Source organism: Carcharhinus amblyrhynchos, chromosome 14 (genome assembly GCF_965287045.1).
Source record: "Carcharhinus amblyrhynchos chromosome 14, sCarAmb.v2.hapA, whole genome shotgun sequence".
Classification (NCBI taxonomy): Eukaryota; Metazoa; Chordata; class Chondrichthyes; order Carcharhiniformes; family Carcharhinidae; genus Carcharhinus; species Carcharhinus amblyrhynchos.
Window position 1 is genome coordinate 70,533,113 of NC_137337.1, and position 15,622 is coordinate 70,548,734.

Consider the following 15,622-nt stretch of genomic DNA (forward strand, 5'->3'; position numbering starts at 1 on the left):
GATTAAGTTAAAGTATAAACGAACTCCTTGTCTACTGTATCTGTTAATTATAGGCCCCTTCCCTTTGCGTTCTTGCCGTCAGAAGCAGTTGGAGTATAAATAAGCTGGAGTTGACTTAGACATGTTTTTGCCCTTTCCCTTAGAAACCACAAGAAAATCACGTGTCAGTGGTTCTGTGAAAGGTTAGGATGAGATGGTTTATTTTTGGATCCCTGAAATGCTATCGGTATCTAATTCCAACTGCTTGGATTTAAAGCTGAACTGTTGCAAAAGCAGTGTGCAGTGATGTGCGGATGAACTTGGAGCAGCAGCTGATCTTTGCAATGAAGATCGCAAATGCAAGGCGCTGTGAGCATATGTTCCAAGTCACGCTGGCGGCGCTGTTAGCAACTGGTGCTTACATTTTAACACGAACCGGTCCTTGTACAGTGCTGAATCTTGAAGGAAGAGTATTTATTTCAGAGTGAACACCTGTAAATCAGGGTCTTCCCACTCGTCCCCATCACGCTTTAAGCAAAAGCAGAAGCTCCTATTTAAAGTTGTCCACTCATTTATTGGAAGATGGTTTACAATGTTTCAAGCAAATAAAGAGTCACGTTTTATATTTTAGTTTATTTTGGCCGTGCTTAATACACCTGCTCCATGGTTTGCACAGGGAGCTCTCCCAATCATTGCAGTCCAGCTTTAAGCGTGCCCGGGCCTTTTGGAGATGTGGACGTTTATGATGTAACCGGATCGCAGCAATCTCCATCTCAGTTTTTTGCTAGGGCTGCTTTAAAAGCCTGACTGGGGAGCCGCTTCAAGTGATGTCATCCCACTCCAGCCAGGCTTCGCTGTATCAGCACCCTGGACAGCTCCGATCGCCAGTGCCAACCGATCAGCACATTGGACAGCTCCGCTCCCCGTCGCCACCCGCTTCAATACCCTGGACAGCTCCGCTCACCGCGGCGACCCGCTTCAGCACTTTGGACAGCTCCCTTTTGCCACTGCTATCGGCCGTATTACACCTTGGACAGCTCCGCTCGCTGCTAACAGCCCCCGGAGAGGGCAAAAGTAACCTGCACTTCAATTAGCTCCATCTCCTGAAACCAGGGAAAGAGTCAGTGGACATGAAGAATTCCCCAACGGGTCAGAGGCGTCTCATGCAATGATATATAATTTTTAACTGATGCATTTTCTCTCTCTGTTTAAATGCACAATATGGTTTTCTAGCCGGCAGGCTGGATTCGTAGAGAGGGGCACTTCCCATGGATGAACTGTCACCACACTCACTCAATCACATTGCCCGAAGTAGAGGGAATCCAATCTTCGCTGTGTATTTTTGGAGACTGGATGCATTTCGGATTTGTGTATGAAAAAAAGAAGAAAATTGTCCCGCATGTTTGATCTTTGATGCAACAGTAGAGTGGGTCAGTGGGAGCAAACAGGGGCCAGTAACTAATTTAAGGATTATTGGAACTGTGTGATCTTTGCAACGAGCGATGGCAAATGAACCAGTGATTCTCAATGTTTACGATATGGTGAGTGTTAAACAGCACCCATTCGATTGATTAAACATTGCATCCAGTTGACTGTTAGATAAATTCAGGGATCATTGTTGGCCTTCTCCCCAGAGATTGTTAAATAGCTAGCTATTGCTGTTGCAGGAGGAATAGCATTTACATTAGCAGGTTTGACAGATAGGTTGATGTGTATTTACATTGGATACAAGCGAGTTATAAGTAGCACTCTGTTTGTATTGGGTGAATCTCTGTTTTCCCTTTAAGGTTGGATTGTAAGATCATGTCTTCTTGAAACTCGATGTTGTATTTTTTCTGCTTTTGCAAATCTTTTGCATCTTTATAATTGTTCCTGAATGTGATATTAGTGCATTTGGTAAAATCATTCACAGTGACATTACTGTTTGGCATCAACACATAGGGGCATACAGTAAAGACGCTCTCTTGCTATTTCAGATCCAGCAGTAATACGTGCCCCAGCCTTTTTGTGTTTTCATATTACAAAATTAAATGTAATGACAACTCCTTGAGCAATGTATAATAGGTGTTGGTAATCCAGATAATGGATTACTGTGTGACAGGTTACACAGATTCTTATGAGATGGAGAGTCACCCTTGGCTGCTCTGGGGTACTAGTAGATGATTTTCAAGCAGGTATTAGCAGAGACCAGCCAGGAAACTGCTCTCCTTACTCCAGTCTTGAGAAGGTGAATGACATGGAGAAGTGAAGGAAAGAAAATGCCTTAAAGAAATTTCATCTGGGAACTAATTACCCATGTGTAGCTTGGGATTCAAGTGATAAATTACTCACGGCTTACTGGAGCAACCTCTCAGCAAGACTACTAACTTATAATCACTCCAAGTCACCCATTTTATATTCCAGATGATATACAACAGAGTGATTTTTTTCTGATAACATGTGGGAAAAGTAATCACAAGCACCCACATTCTACCATACAATCAGCTTTTGTTCAAGTCACTGTTGTTGGTGCTGTCTTGTGTCTGAAGATTGACCTCAGTTCAAAATTGAGTAAAAAGCTCTCAAGTCTGCACTTTGATTGTGAAAACACTTGTTGGTTATAACAATAACTTACATTTATAGAGCACTTTCAACATAATAAAATGTCTCTTAACAGGCGCTTCGCAGGAACATAATCAAACAAAATTTGACACCAAGTCTTTAAGGAGATAAAAGGACAAGCCAGGTCAAAGAAATAAGCTCCAGGAAGCACTTTTGAAGAGGAAAGAAAGTGACAGAGAAATTTAAGGAGGGAATTTCATAGGTCAGGGACTTGACAGTTGAAGGCACAGTTGTCAGCAGTACTGCAATTAAAATTTGGGATATTTAAGAGGTCAACATTAGAGGAGTGTAGGGGTCTCAGAAGGCTGAAAGAAGTTAAAGAGAGGGGAGGGATGAATCCATGAGACTTTGAAAAAGAAGAGAGATAATTTAAAAATTGAGACATTGTTGGACCAAGAGCCAGTGTCACTCAGTAAGCATAGGGGGTAGTGGGTAAATTAAATTGCTATGGGTTATGATAGGGGCAGCTGAGTTTGTATTCACTGTAATTCATGGAGGGTGGAAGATTGGAGGCTGGTCTCAAGAACATTGGAATGACCAAGTCTAGAGATAACAGGAGGATTTCAGCAGCAGATAAACAACTGCAGGGGTGGAGTCAGGCAATGCTATTAGGATGAAAATAGGAAGTTTTGCCATTGGGGCAGTTACAAGATGGAGAGGTCAATTTAGGGTCAAATATAACTGCAATATTTCAGAGGGGCTGATTTACCTTCAGACAGTTGCCAGCGAGTGAAGGAGTCAGTTGAGGCAGGAAAGGAGTTTGGAATGAGGGTCCAAGACAAATAACATAGAAAATAGGAGCTTCAGGAGACCATTTGACCCTTTGAGCTTGCTCTGCTAATCATTACAATCGTGGCTGATCATCCAATTCAATAGTCTAATCCTGTTTTCACCTCATAACTTTTGATCCCATATGCCCAAGTGCTTAATCTAGCCACCTCTTAAATACATTTAATGCTTTGACATCATCTGCTTCCTGTGGTAATGAATTCCATAGGCTCACCACTCTCTGGGTGAAGAAAATGTCTCCTCACCTCTGTCCTAAATAGTTTACCCCAAATCCGCAGACTGTGACTCGTGGTTCTGGACTCTCCCACCATTTGGAATATCCTTCCTGCATCTACCCTGCCCTATTCCTGTTAGAATTTTATAAGTCTCTATGAGATTCCCCCCCTCATTTGTCTGAACTCCAGCAAAAACAATCCTAACCTAGTCAATCTCTCCTCACACATCAGTCCCGCCATCCCTGGAGTCAGTTTGGCAAACCTTCACTGCACTCCCTTGAGAGCAAGAACATCCTTCCTCAGAAAAGGACACCAAAACTGCACATAATATTTTAGATGTGGCCTCACCAAGGTCCTGTATAATTGAAACAACACATTGTACTCAAAGCCTCTGGCAATGAAGGCCAACATGCCATTTGCCTTCTTTGCCACCTGCTGCACCTGCATGCTTACCTTGAGTGACTAGTGCACAAGGACATCCATGTCCCACTATACATTCCCCAGTCCCAATTTACAGTCACTCAGGTAGTAATCTGCCTCGTGTTTTTGCTTCCAAAGTGAATAATCTATCATTTATCCAAATTATACTGCATCTGGATTTGGGTGGGATTTTCTGGCCATGCTTGACCCAAAACCAGAAAATCGCCTCCGAGGTCAACGGGCCTTTCCATGGCTCATCCTTTGTCCACTACAATTCTTGTGATGGACAGGACAGAAAAATTCCCTGACTTTGGTCTTTCCAATAGAAAATTGGACAAAGCTCCTTCTCATTTGATATTGGATATTGGATAAGCACTGTGACAAATCAGAGACAGTGAAGAGATTGACAGTAAGCTAGAGCTAGGTATCATCAGTGTACATATAGAACCTAATATATTTTTCACATGATGCTGCTGAGGAACAAAAATGTAGATGAGAAATAGGAAGAGGCCATGCATAAATCCTGGAGGCGGGGTGGGGGCGGGTGCGGGGTGCAGCAAAGGCAACATTGTGGAACTGGGAAGATTATCATCTGGTTGCTATTAGATAGATAAAACTGGAATTTGGCAGGGGCTGTCCCACCCAATTGGATGATGGTGGAGAGGTGTTGGAGGAGGAAGGCGTGGGCAACTGTGTCAAAGGCTGAAGGCAAGTTAAAAAAAAGGGATGAGGAACCATTAACTGGGAACATTGATTAAACACAGATTGTGAGAAAATGGGCATGGGTTTGGAAGGTGGCAAACTTCCAAAGATATATCCAAAAGTGTCACACCTCTGAAAGCAGGTCATGTTATATAATATTGACAGGAATCTTATTCATATCACCAATGACACCTTAGGAAAGGATGATTAAGGACTTGTGAAAGGAAAGGGAGGTTTGCCTTGGGCCTATAATTTACACAGGTAGAGATTAGGAGTGTTTTTGTTCATGTAGAGGAGTGGCGATGGTAGATTTGAAAGGGAGGGGGATAGAATCAGAGATGAGGCAACTGTAAACAATACTAGAAGAGAATACAATCACTACACTGTCAAAAGAGGCCATTCAGCCCATCGAGTCTGCGTTGACTCTAAAGGTGCATCCCACCCACGCCCTCTCCATCCCATCCCACATCTCCCCTCAACGCTATTAACTTACATAGAGGTCAGGAAGGAACATAGGAACAGGAGTAGGCCATTCAGCCCATCAAATCTGCTCTGTCAATCAATACAATTATGGCTGATCAGAGACTTCAATGCCTTTTACACACATTATCCCATAACCTATGCATTATTGTTAATCAGAAACCTATCAATCTCTGCCTTGAACAAACACAATGAATTTAAGGGTCAACCATATTGCTGTGGGTCTGGAGTCATTTGTAGATCATAAGGGGATCAGATGGGTTTTTACAAAAATTGGCAATGGTTTTATGGTCATTAGACTTTTGATTCATTTTTTAAAAAAATCAGGTTCAATTATTGCCATCTGTCATGGTGGGATTCAAACCCGAAAACATTATGCTGGGTCTCTGAAATACTTTCCCAGTGACAATATCAGGTTGGGTGGTGAGCAATTTAAAAGGAATAGGGTGAGTGGGGTTGGAGATGGGTCTCATGGAAAATGAACTGGAATGGAGCGTCAGTGGAGATAGGAGGGAAGCTAGAGACAGATACCAGTTCAAGCTTAGGGGAGCCACTTGGCCTTGTGAACTCAGGGGAAGGATTGAAGCAGGGAGGGCAACTGATTGGATGTTTTTGATCTTAGTGACAAAGAAGTCCATGATTTTGTTTTTATCTGTTCGCTCATGGGATGTGGGCTTCGCTGGCTGGGCCAGCATTCATTGCCCATCCTTGAGGACAGTTGAGAGTCAACCACATTGCTGTGGCTCTGGATTCACATGTAAACTTGACCAGGTTAAGGATGACAAATTTCCTTCCTTAAAGAACATTAGTGAACCTGATGGTTTTTTCCGACAATCGACAGTGGTTTCATGGTCATCATTGGCTTTTAATTCCAGATTTTTATTGAATTCAAATTTCACTATCTATGGTGGTGGGATTTGAACCTGGGTCCCCACAACATTACCTTGGGTCTCTGGATTACTAGTCCTTATACTTATTGGAGTTGAAGGTGGAGGAGGCAGGGAAGAGGGGATTAACAGAATAGTTGGTAGTGGGGCAGCAAAGTCATTGATTTACAGGATGATCCTATATAAATTCCAGACTCTATAGAATCTAGAATATTAACTCAGTTTGTAAGTAACCTGTTACAATGCTAGTTATTTATATGGTTACATAAAATCTTAGTCATGAGTTGCATAAATGCCACCACCGGAGATATCCAACATTAAGTTAACCATATCCCATCAGAGTTTAGTTGTGCCTGAATAATGGGTTGAATATCTGTGGGGAATATGATCATCTGTCATGTTACAATCAAGCTTATTGTGATACTGAATTGCCAGTTTGCTGTGAATAGATTTGAGAACAGTACAGCAGACAGATAGAAAACTTCAGTGTCACTGAGCTCATAAAGTAATGGGAAAGGAAGTTTAGAGACAGACACCCAACTTTCTTCTATTACATATTGAAAAGCGCTTAAAAAAATTGACACCATGGTTGGTGCCAAGAAAAACTGTTAGACTTTCTGACTGTATATTAGATAACGAGGTACAGGTAAATGGAGAAAATTACACAAGTGTAGAAATATGCTGTATATGATATGTATACAGAAGCATATTATACAAAAGTTACAAAGATCTTATTCATATCTGTAATAGAATTGTATAAAAGGATGCAATGACAAATGTTGATTTGTCATGTTTTAGTGGCTATCTATTTACAAGAACAACAATATTCCTCAAAGAAACAAAACACATGTGCATGCATTCCCCAATCACAAACTGTTTTTATAACTTCACCACTCAGTGCACTCAGTTCAAGATCTGCTCTTAAATTCAAGCAAAGAGAACAGACAGTGTAATCACAGCTAAGGCTAGGGTATTCTTTATACATCAATAGAATCATAGAATCCTACAGTGCAGAAGGAGGCCATCTGGCCCACCAAATCTGCACCAACTACAATCCCACCCTATCTCCTTAACCCCATGCATTTATCCTAGCTAGTTTCCCTGACACTGAAGGGCAATCTAGCATGGCCCAAGCCAGCTAACCCGCACATCTTTGGACTGTGGGAGGAAACTGGAGCACCCAGAGGAAACCCACGCAGACTCAGGGGGAGCGTGTAGACTCCGCACAGACAGTGACCTGGAATCGAACCCGGTTCTCTGGCGCTGCGAAGCAACAGCACTAACAACTGTGCCACTGTGCCGCTCCTTGCATACATAATACTGCATACATTTTTAAAAACTTTTTTTAAAAGGACCAAAACCATTTCATGAATTGAAACGAAGGCACTCCTGCATTGAACAACTTATCATGGCGTTTAATGAGGTGTATTTGACCAGCATTTTTCTCATTGCCCGATACTGATTTCTTAAAGTCACTTCACATCACGTGTGGGATCAGCAGTACCTCTGTCAGAATGATGTTAATAATGTTCTATGTCGCACGTTGGTTTGGTTTGATGTTCATTACCTCAGGGTACAAAGAACTCATTGCACATCAAGTTTAGAAAATGTGCGGCAGTGAACAGTCAAAAGGCATCATCGATTATTCCACGGTAACATGTATATTTTATGTCAAAGCAGATACTTCCCGGGTAAGAAACAAGCAACTCCCACAGGGTCTGCAAGTCTGATTCACCAAATGACTATCGTTAAGAAAATCGGAAATGAGGAGCAGGAATAGGCCTTTTGATTCCCTCGAGAAGATTTCATCATTGAATAAGATAATGGCTGATCTTTTAACTGGCTGCATTTTCCCCCCCTATCTCCATTCCCCTTCATTACAAAAAAATGTAGCTGTTGCTAGGGGCATAACTTTAAGGTTCATGGTGGGAGATATAGGAGGGATGTCTGAGGTAGGTTCTTTACTTAGAGTTAGTGGTTGGGGTGTGGAATGCACTGCCTGTTGTGATAGTGGAGTCGGACACTTTGGGAACTTTCAAACGGTTATTGGATAGGCACATGGAACACACAAGAGTGATAGGGAGTTGGGTAGCTTGATCTTGGGTTTGGACATAGCTCAGCACAACAGGGAGGGTCAAAGGGCCTGTACTGTGCTGTACTGTTCTATGTTCTATGTTCTCATTACCAGCAGTGAGACATACCATTAGCATTGCTGCCTCACATTGCCAGGGACTTGGGTCACTGTATGGAGTCTGCACCTCCTCCAGTGTCTGTGTGGGTTTCCTCTGATTTCCTCCCACAGTTCAAAGATGTACTGGTTAGGTGGATTAGCCATTCTAAATTCCCCTTCCATGAACCCAAATTGGTGCCGGTTTGTGGAGACTCAGGGATTTTCACAATAACTTAATTGCAGAGTTAATGTAAGCATTCTCATGACTAATAAATAAACTTTATTTTATATCGGAAGCTGGAGATTCCTCTTGTTGCTATTCATTAACCACATCACAAATCGAATGACAAAATTTCCTCTAGATACTGATTCGAGCCAAGCCATTTATGCATTCATCTAGAACGATTTAAAAACATTTTTTTATGGAAACAGTAACATGAGATATTGTCCCATTATTGCTAACATGTAGAGGATATCATTACCCCCCACTGTGGTTTTGGTACCTGATGTTAGGGGGACGTATTTTCCATTCCTCTGTCAATCTTGTTCAATTGAGAATTCATTGCAGCTGATGGAATGTAAATTATTGCAGATGAATAAGTGCATTTTTAACAGAAGATAGCAAAATACGGGGATTTCATTGCAGCCTTGGACACACTGATGCTTTTATGTTTAATATACACACCAAACCCTTCTGCCTTAGTAGTTATTGTCACTTTTCCTTTACTCCTATTAGCCCACCAAGAATATAGCTATTTAATTTGCTGTGTAGCCTCAAATTACTTATCAGGACAAGTTCAGCTTTACAATGCTAGTTCTCAATGGACTTTTACAGAAAATAAGTGTTGTATTGAGAACTGTGTAGGATTCTTATATTTTCAGGAATGTTATACCTCTGTGCACTGCAGACACGAATGTTACACAGTGGAAGGGGGTTAATGTGATTGCATAATGGACATCAGTGTGATGTATGGTGATTCAGAGGTGAGGTCAGCAAACAAATAAAACATGATGGAAATCAGGAATATTTTCCTACAGACCCCTATTGAGGCCAAAGCAATTGAATATTTTAAAGGTGTGATTGATAGGTTTTGTTAAGGCAAGAGTGTTAAATATTATGAAATCAAGGAAATTGGTGTGGGAGTTAAGATACAGGTCAGCTGAGATGTAATTTAATGGTAGAACAGGCTGGAGGGGCTGAATGGCCAATTCTTATTCTTACAGCGTGGTGGCACAGTGGTTAGCACTGCTGCCTCACAACGCCAGGGACCTGGGTTCAATTCCAGCCTCAGCTCACTGACTATGTAATGTTTGCACGTTCTCCCTGTGTCTGTGTGGGTTTCCTCCACATGCTCTGGTTTCCTCCCACAGTCTGAAATATGTGATGGTTAGATGCATTGGCTGTGCCAAATTCTCCCTCAGTGTACCCAAATAGGCACCGGAGTGTGGCAACAAGGGGTTTTTCACAATAACATCATTGAGGTGTTAATGTAAGCCCACTTGTGACACTAACAAATAAACTTTAAAAACCTTTATTTCTATGGGTGTTACAGATCTGTAGACAAGGAACATGAAATGAGAGGTGTGTGTGTGTGTGTTTGTGTGTGTGTATATGCATATGCTTGAGTACGTGCTTGCATGTGTATGTACTGGGTTAGACTTTCCAATCCCTGGGCGGGACGGCAAATTCAGCAGACCACTTAAACTTCCATTGACCTTAGGTGGATATTTCCAGTCTTAGGGCCCTTGTGGCCAGAACATCCTGTCCATTGCATTATGAATAAAGGAATTACAACTGTTAAATGTTAAATAATCACCCATAAATATCACTAATATCAATCTTAGGGATAATGGGTGGAATTTTACAGTCCCATCAGAGTGGGAGTATAAAATACAGCGAACCATTCGAAATCCATTGACTTTGGCAGGACTGGAAAACCCCACTGGCTGGCCAGGCTGTAACATTGCACCCAATGTGTGTGGATGAGCATTGGATTGTTTGCAAATTAGGGATGAGTGTTTAATTACTCCAGAGGTCTGAATGGGGACATTTCCATTCATGCACTGCCCTGAATATTTACAATTCATCCTAAATTCCAAAGAACTCCAGATTACCCACGAACTATTTCCCCATTCCCACCTGGGAGTACTTCAGTTTACTTCCAGAATACAGGTTATGCAACCTATGTGGATTGGATTAAATGCATGTGGATCATTCACGAGCCAGAGAAAAAAACACAAGAACATCAAAGCAAGCCAGCTGAGGGTCATAAACTCCAAACAGAATCATTCTCCTGGCTTATTTTACAAAGAAAGAGACTGGGTTAATTATCTGTCATTAGTTTATTGGTCTGCTATGTGGAATATAATGAGTTTTGTACTTAACTATGTCTCACTGAAAGCAATGACAAAACTATCAGCATTTAAAATAAGCTGAATGCAAAGGTCTTTCATTAATAAGTAATAATGTATCCGGCCCACAAATATTTACCTCCCTGAACTTGTTTGCTTTGTAGTTTGTGCAACTTCTGCCTCTATGTATGGAGCTGTCACACAATGCTTTTTGGATTTGAATGGGATGAATGAGAATGACCTTTATTATTGATGCAGTCTTCAAAGTGACCTTATCAGGAATTGCGAGTGTAAATGTTAAAAATTCCTATTTGCAAACTGGAGTCAGCTCACAGACGCAACTACAAATTTGCTGCAATGGGGTTTTTTCCAATTTTGTTCGGGGATAAGACCTCCTCCATGCCTATTTCTCTGGGATGCAAACCATTGCTGCCTAGATGAAAGATGCCAAGCATTGCTGGGAATAGAGGATATGGTCCCCAGAAGGGCAGGGGGTTTTAGTTCTGTTGTGCGGCATGGTCGGTGCAAGCTTGAATGGCCAAAGGGCCTGTTCCTGTGCTGTAATTTTCTTTGTTCTTTGTTTGTTCTTCTTATTAACTGCTGTCACAGAGTCCTGGGAGCTGAACTTGAGGAGGGTAAAGCATAACTGCAGGCAGATTCCCCAGAGAATGTAAGGGACGGAAACTATTTCTTCCGATGACTATTTTTAAGAAATGTGATTTCTCAGTTTGCAGTGAAATTGATGAGTTTGGAAAAACTATGTGCAGGAGGATCTGATCTCCCCGTGTCTGCGTGAGTTTCCTTCAGGTGCTCCAGTTTCCTCCCACACTCCGAAGATGTGCGGATTAGGTTGATTGGCCATGTTAATTTGCCCCTTTGTGACAGGGGGATTAGCTAGGTTAAGAGCATGGAGTCCTGGGCTAAGGCCTGGCTGGGATTGTGGTCTGTGCAGGTTCAATAGGCTGAATGGCCTCCTTCTGCACCATAGGGATTCTCTCCAAATCCCAGCCATTTCTTTCAGATCCTTTGAAATCAGAACAGCAAGTAATCAGGATATCATTTTGACATTGTGATCTGTATTATTCAGCACTGACAATGACACACCACAGGATTTTCCACTACCCCAGGAACTCAGCATTATGAGCCATGGAATATTTTGCCACGTTTATCTCTTTTTAGAGGATTGAATCAATAAGGCATCAATTAAATGGTTTACTATACAATATGTAGTTTCACTATTATCTACACATATAATAGTATATACTCCACAATGTGTGGAATAGTGCAGAGGATATTGGAGGAGAAATAGGGTGGACAAAATAGGGGACATCATGAACATTTAATGATCCAATGACAGTTTATAGTAGGCTGCCTCAGAATTGGTCCCCAGCTGGGATTAGTCCAGAATTGGGTTCAGTTGAAGCATTGAGCTGGTAAAAGATGTGCAATTTGTGGACGATATCCTTTTTTGCTTGCAGGTTTCGGAAATGCTAATGTTTTGTGCTGATTAAAGGGCACCCAAGCTAATAATACATTTTTAATAGTTCTTGCAAAATCCCAAGCTTTGCTAGTTAATAGGAGATGCAATATAATCAGTACTCTGGTCAAAGCTTGTTCCAGTTTGGGTCAGCATAATATTTTCAGAAAATGCTGGAAAATCTCAACAGGTGTGACAGCATCTGTGGAGAGAGAACAGAATTAACCTGACTCGAAATGTTGGCTCTATTCTCCCACGATGTGGAGATGCCAGCATTGGGCTGGGGTAAATACAGTAAGAAGTCTCACAGCACCAGGTTAAAGTCCAACAGGTTTATTTGGTAGTAAAAGCCACTAGCTTTCGGGGTTTGACCCCAAAACCCTGAAAGCTAGTGGCTTTTACTACCAAATAAACCTGTTGGACTTTAACCTGGCGTTGTGAGACTTCTTACTCTATTCTCCCACCACAGATGCTGTCAGACCTGCTGAGATTTTCCAGCATTTTCTGTTTTTGTTTCAGATTCCAGCATCCACAGTATTTTGCTTTTATTTTGGCGTAGTATTTTGTTTGGGATGGTATTGGAAATGCCGGGGACATGGATTTCAGTTCAATGATTCCAATGTTCAGATAGTTGGAAACTTGAAGCAAATCCCAATAGTGACTAAGGTATCAAGGGCTACGTAATAAGGGGAACTTCATTGATAATGTATTCACTGTACACATTCAAAGTGAAACTGTGACCTTCGGAATTATTTGCAATCTTGGTTAAATATAGTGACTACGAGGCAGAATGTTATGGTCCCCACTGGCCAATTTTTCGGCAGTTGGTCAAAGGTTAATATGTAGGTTCAGTTGGCAGTTAGGAAGGCAAATTCAATATTGGCATTCACTCCTGGAGGGCTAGAGCAGGGATGTGCTGCTAAGGCTGTATAAGGCTCTGGTCAGACCCCATTTGGAATATTGTGACCAATTTAGGGCCCCATACCCAAGGAAGAATGTGCTGGCCTTGGAGGGGGTTCAGAGAAGGTTCACAAGAATGATCCCTGGAATGAAGGGTTTCTCATATGAATAGCGGTTGAGGAATCTGGGTTTATACTTGATGGAGTTTAGAAGGATGAGGGGGAATCTAATTGAAACTTATAGAATACTGAGAAGCCTAGCTAGAATGGAAGTGGAGAGGATGTTCCCACTAGTGGGAGAGACTAGATTTTGAGAGCACAACCTAAGAGTGAAGAGACGCTCCTTTGAAACAGAGATGAGGAGGAATTTCTTCAGCCAGAGGATGGTGAATCTGTGGAACTCATTGCCACAGAGTGCTGTGGAGGCCAAGCCATTGCGCGTCTTTAAGACAGAGATAGATAGGTTCTTGATCAATAAGGAGATCAAGTATTATAGGGAGAAGGTTGGAGAATGAGGTTGAGAATCATATCAGCCATGATTGAATGATGGAACAAACCTGATGGGCTGATGGACTAATTCGTATGATCTTATGGGGGGAGGTGAGGTTGTGCTGGGGTGGAGGGAGTGTGATATTGAAGGGATGGAATTTCTTCTGAATTCCTGTCAATATTTATCCCTCAGTCAACATCACTTAAAAACAGATAATTTGTTTGTTATAGTTGTTTGTGCTGTATGTAAATTGATTGGTCGCCATGATGCGGAGATGCTGACGTTGAACTGAGGTGGGCACAGTAAGAAGCCTCACAACACCAGGTTAAAGTCAACAGGTATATTAGAATCATGAGCTTTTGGAGCACTACTCCTTCATTAGGTGAGATTCATCTGACGAAGGGGCACTCCAAACATTTGTGGTACCAAATAAACCTGTTAGACTTTAACTTAGTGTCGTGAGACCTCTTATTGTAAATTGACTGCCACTTTTCCTACGTTACAACAATGACAACACGTCAGGATGTTCTGAGGTCAGGCAAGGTGCTATATAAATGCAAATCTTTCTTTGCTCTTTCAATATACTTTTTTCCTTTATTAGCTGTTTCCTTTTCCTTTCATTGACAAGTTTTTCCAGCACCTAATCTGAGCTATGTTTAATTTTTGCATACTATAGTGTTCTTTGATTTCAGTGAGAAGCAATCTGACCTTTTCTGGAACACTAATCATTTGGAGCCCTATGTTGTGTTTGGCAAATTGATTTTTATCAGTAAATATTAAATGCAGATTACCTCTTATTGACACTGGTGATCAAAAATGCAGTATTTAATGGAATTGTAAATTTACAGCTTTGGGAGCCTTTTTTAAAAGCTACCTTGTATGCTCAGTTACCTGGCAACAACTGACTTGTACGGTGGATATTCCAAGTGGCTCCAGTACCCTGGGTTAAGGAGGGGCAGAATTAGGGAGTGTTTGATTTTCAGATAACCTGCTGGAAAGTGTAGACCGAAGTAAACTCAACTATGCTCCTTTTCACTGCTCAGTGTTGTCGCTCAGATATGATAAAAATGGCTACTTAGAAGGTAGCATGGTGGCACAGTGGTTAGCACTCACAGCGCCAGGGACCCGGGTTCAATTCCAGCCTCGGATGACTGTCTGTCTGTGGTTTACACTTTCTCCTCGTGTCTGTGTGGATTTCCTCTGGGTGCTCCAGTTTCCTCCCACAGTCCAAAGATGTGCGGGTTAGGTTGATTGGCCATGCTAAATTGACCCTTAGTGTCATGGGATTAGCTGGATAAACATGCAGGGTTGTGGGAATGTGGCCCAGTGGAATTGTGGTTGGCACAGACTCAATGGGCCAAATGGCCTCCTTCTGTGCAGCAGGGATTCTATGATTAGAAAGTTGCCAGCCTGAACTGCTACCTTCAAGAAGAAAAGGGAAGTGAATGAGTGGTGATGTTTTGATTGTGAATCTGAGCCAGAACTGTTCTCCCGGAGTGTCTCTCACCATGTCCAAACCTATTAGCCATTAAGTGATGGTGATAGGGCAATATATTAGAAAGCTGTCTTGCACCTGATGTTATTGAAGAATCTAAGGTTCATTTATTCGTCACAAGTAAGGCTTACATTAACACTGCAATGAAGTTACTGTGAAATTCCCCTAGTTGCCATGGTCCGGTGCCTGTTTGGGTCAATGCACCTAACCTACATGTCTTTCAGAATGTGGGAGGAAACCGAAGCACCCGGAGGAAACCTGCGTAGACTCAGGGAGAACTTGCAAACTCTGCGCAGACAGCGACCCAAGCCGGGAATCGAACCCAGGTCCCTGGTGCTATGAAGCAGCAATGCTAACCACTGTGCTACCATGCCAAACTTCCTCTATCTGTTGGTTGCAAGTGATTCAATGTGAATTACATTTTACACTTGTCAACACTAAAGGTCCCCCTCTTCTCATTTAATGTCATCTGTGATTTTACCCAGTTTGCTCTCAGTTTCTGAGTCCGAATCTGAGGCAGCAGAATTCTTTTGCAATTTGTCAACTCTGATGAAGGGTCATCCAGACTCGAAACATTGGCTCTATTCTCTCCCCATAGCTGCTGTCAAACCTGCTGAGATTTTCCAGCAGTTTTAGCTTTTGTTCCTTTGCACTCTGGTATGGCTC

At 42.0% G+C, this 15,622-nt stretch overlaps 1 protein-coding gene across 1 annotated transcript in view; it reads left to right on the top strand.

Moving 5' to 3' along the window:
- Positions 1-1,430: 1,430 nt before the first annotated feature.
- Positions 1,431-15,622, top strand: part of LOC145352304 (deubiquitinase DESI2) — a 177,408-nt gene continuing 163,216 nt past the window's right edge. Inside the window, exon 1 of the mRNA XM_080202057.1 lies at positions 1,431-1,520. Within this exon, the coding sequence (XP_080058183.1) occupies positions 1,482-1,520 (39 nt within the window). The 5' untranslated portion in view covers positions 1,431-1,481. The remainder of the gene's footprint in view (positions 1,521-15,622) is intronic.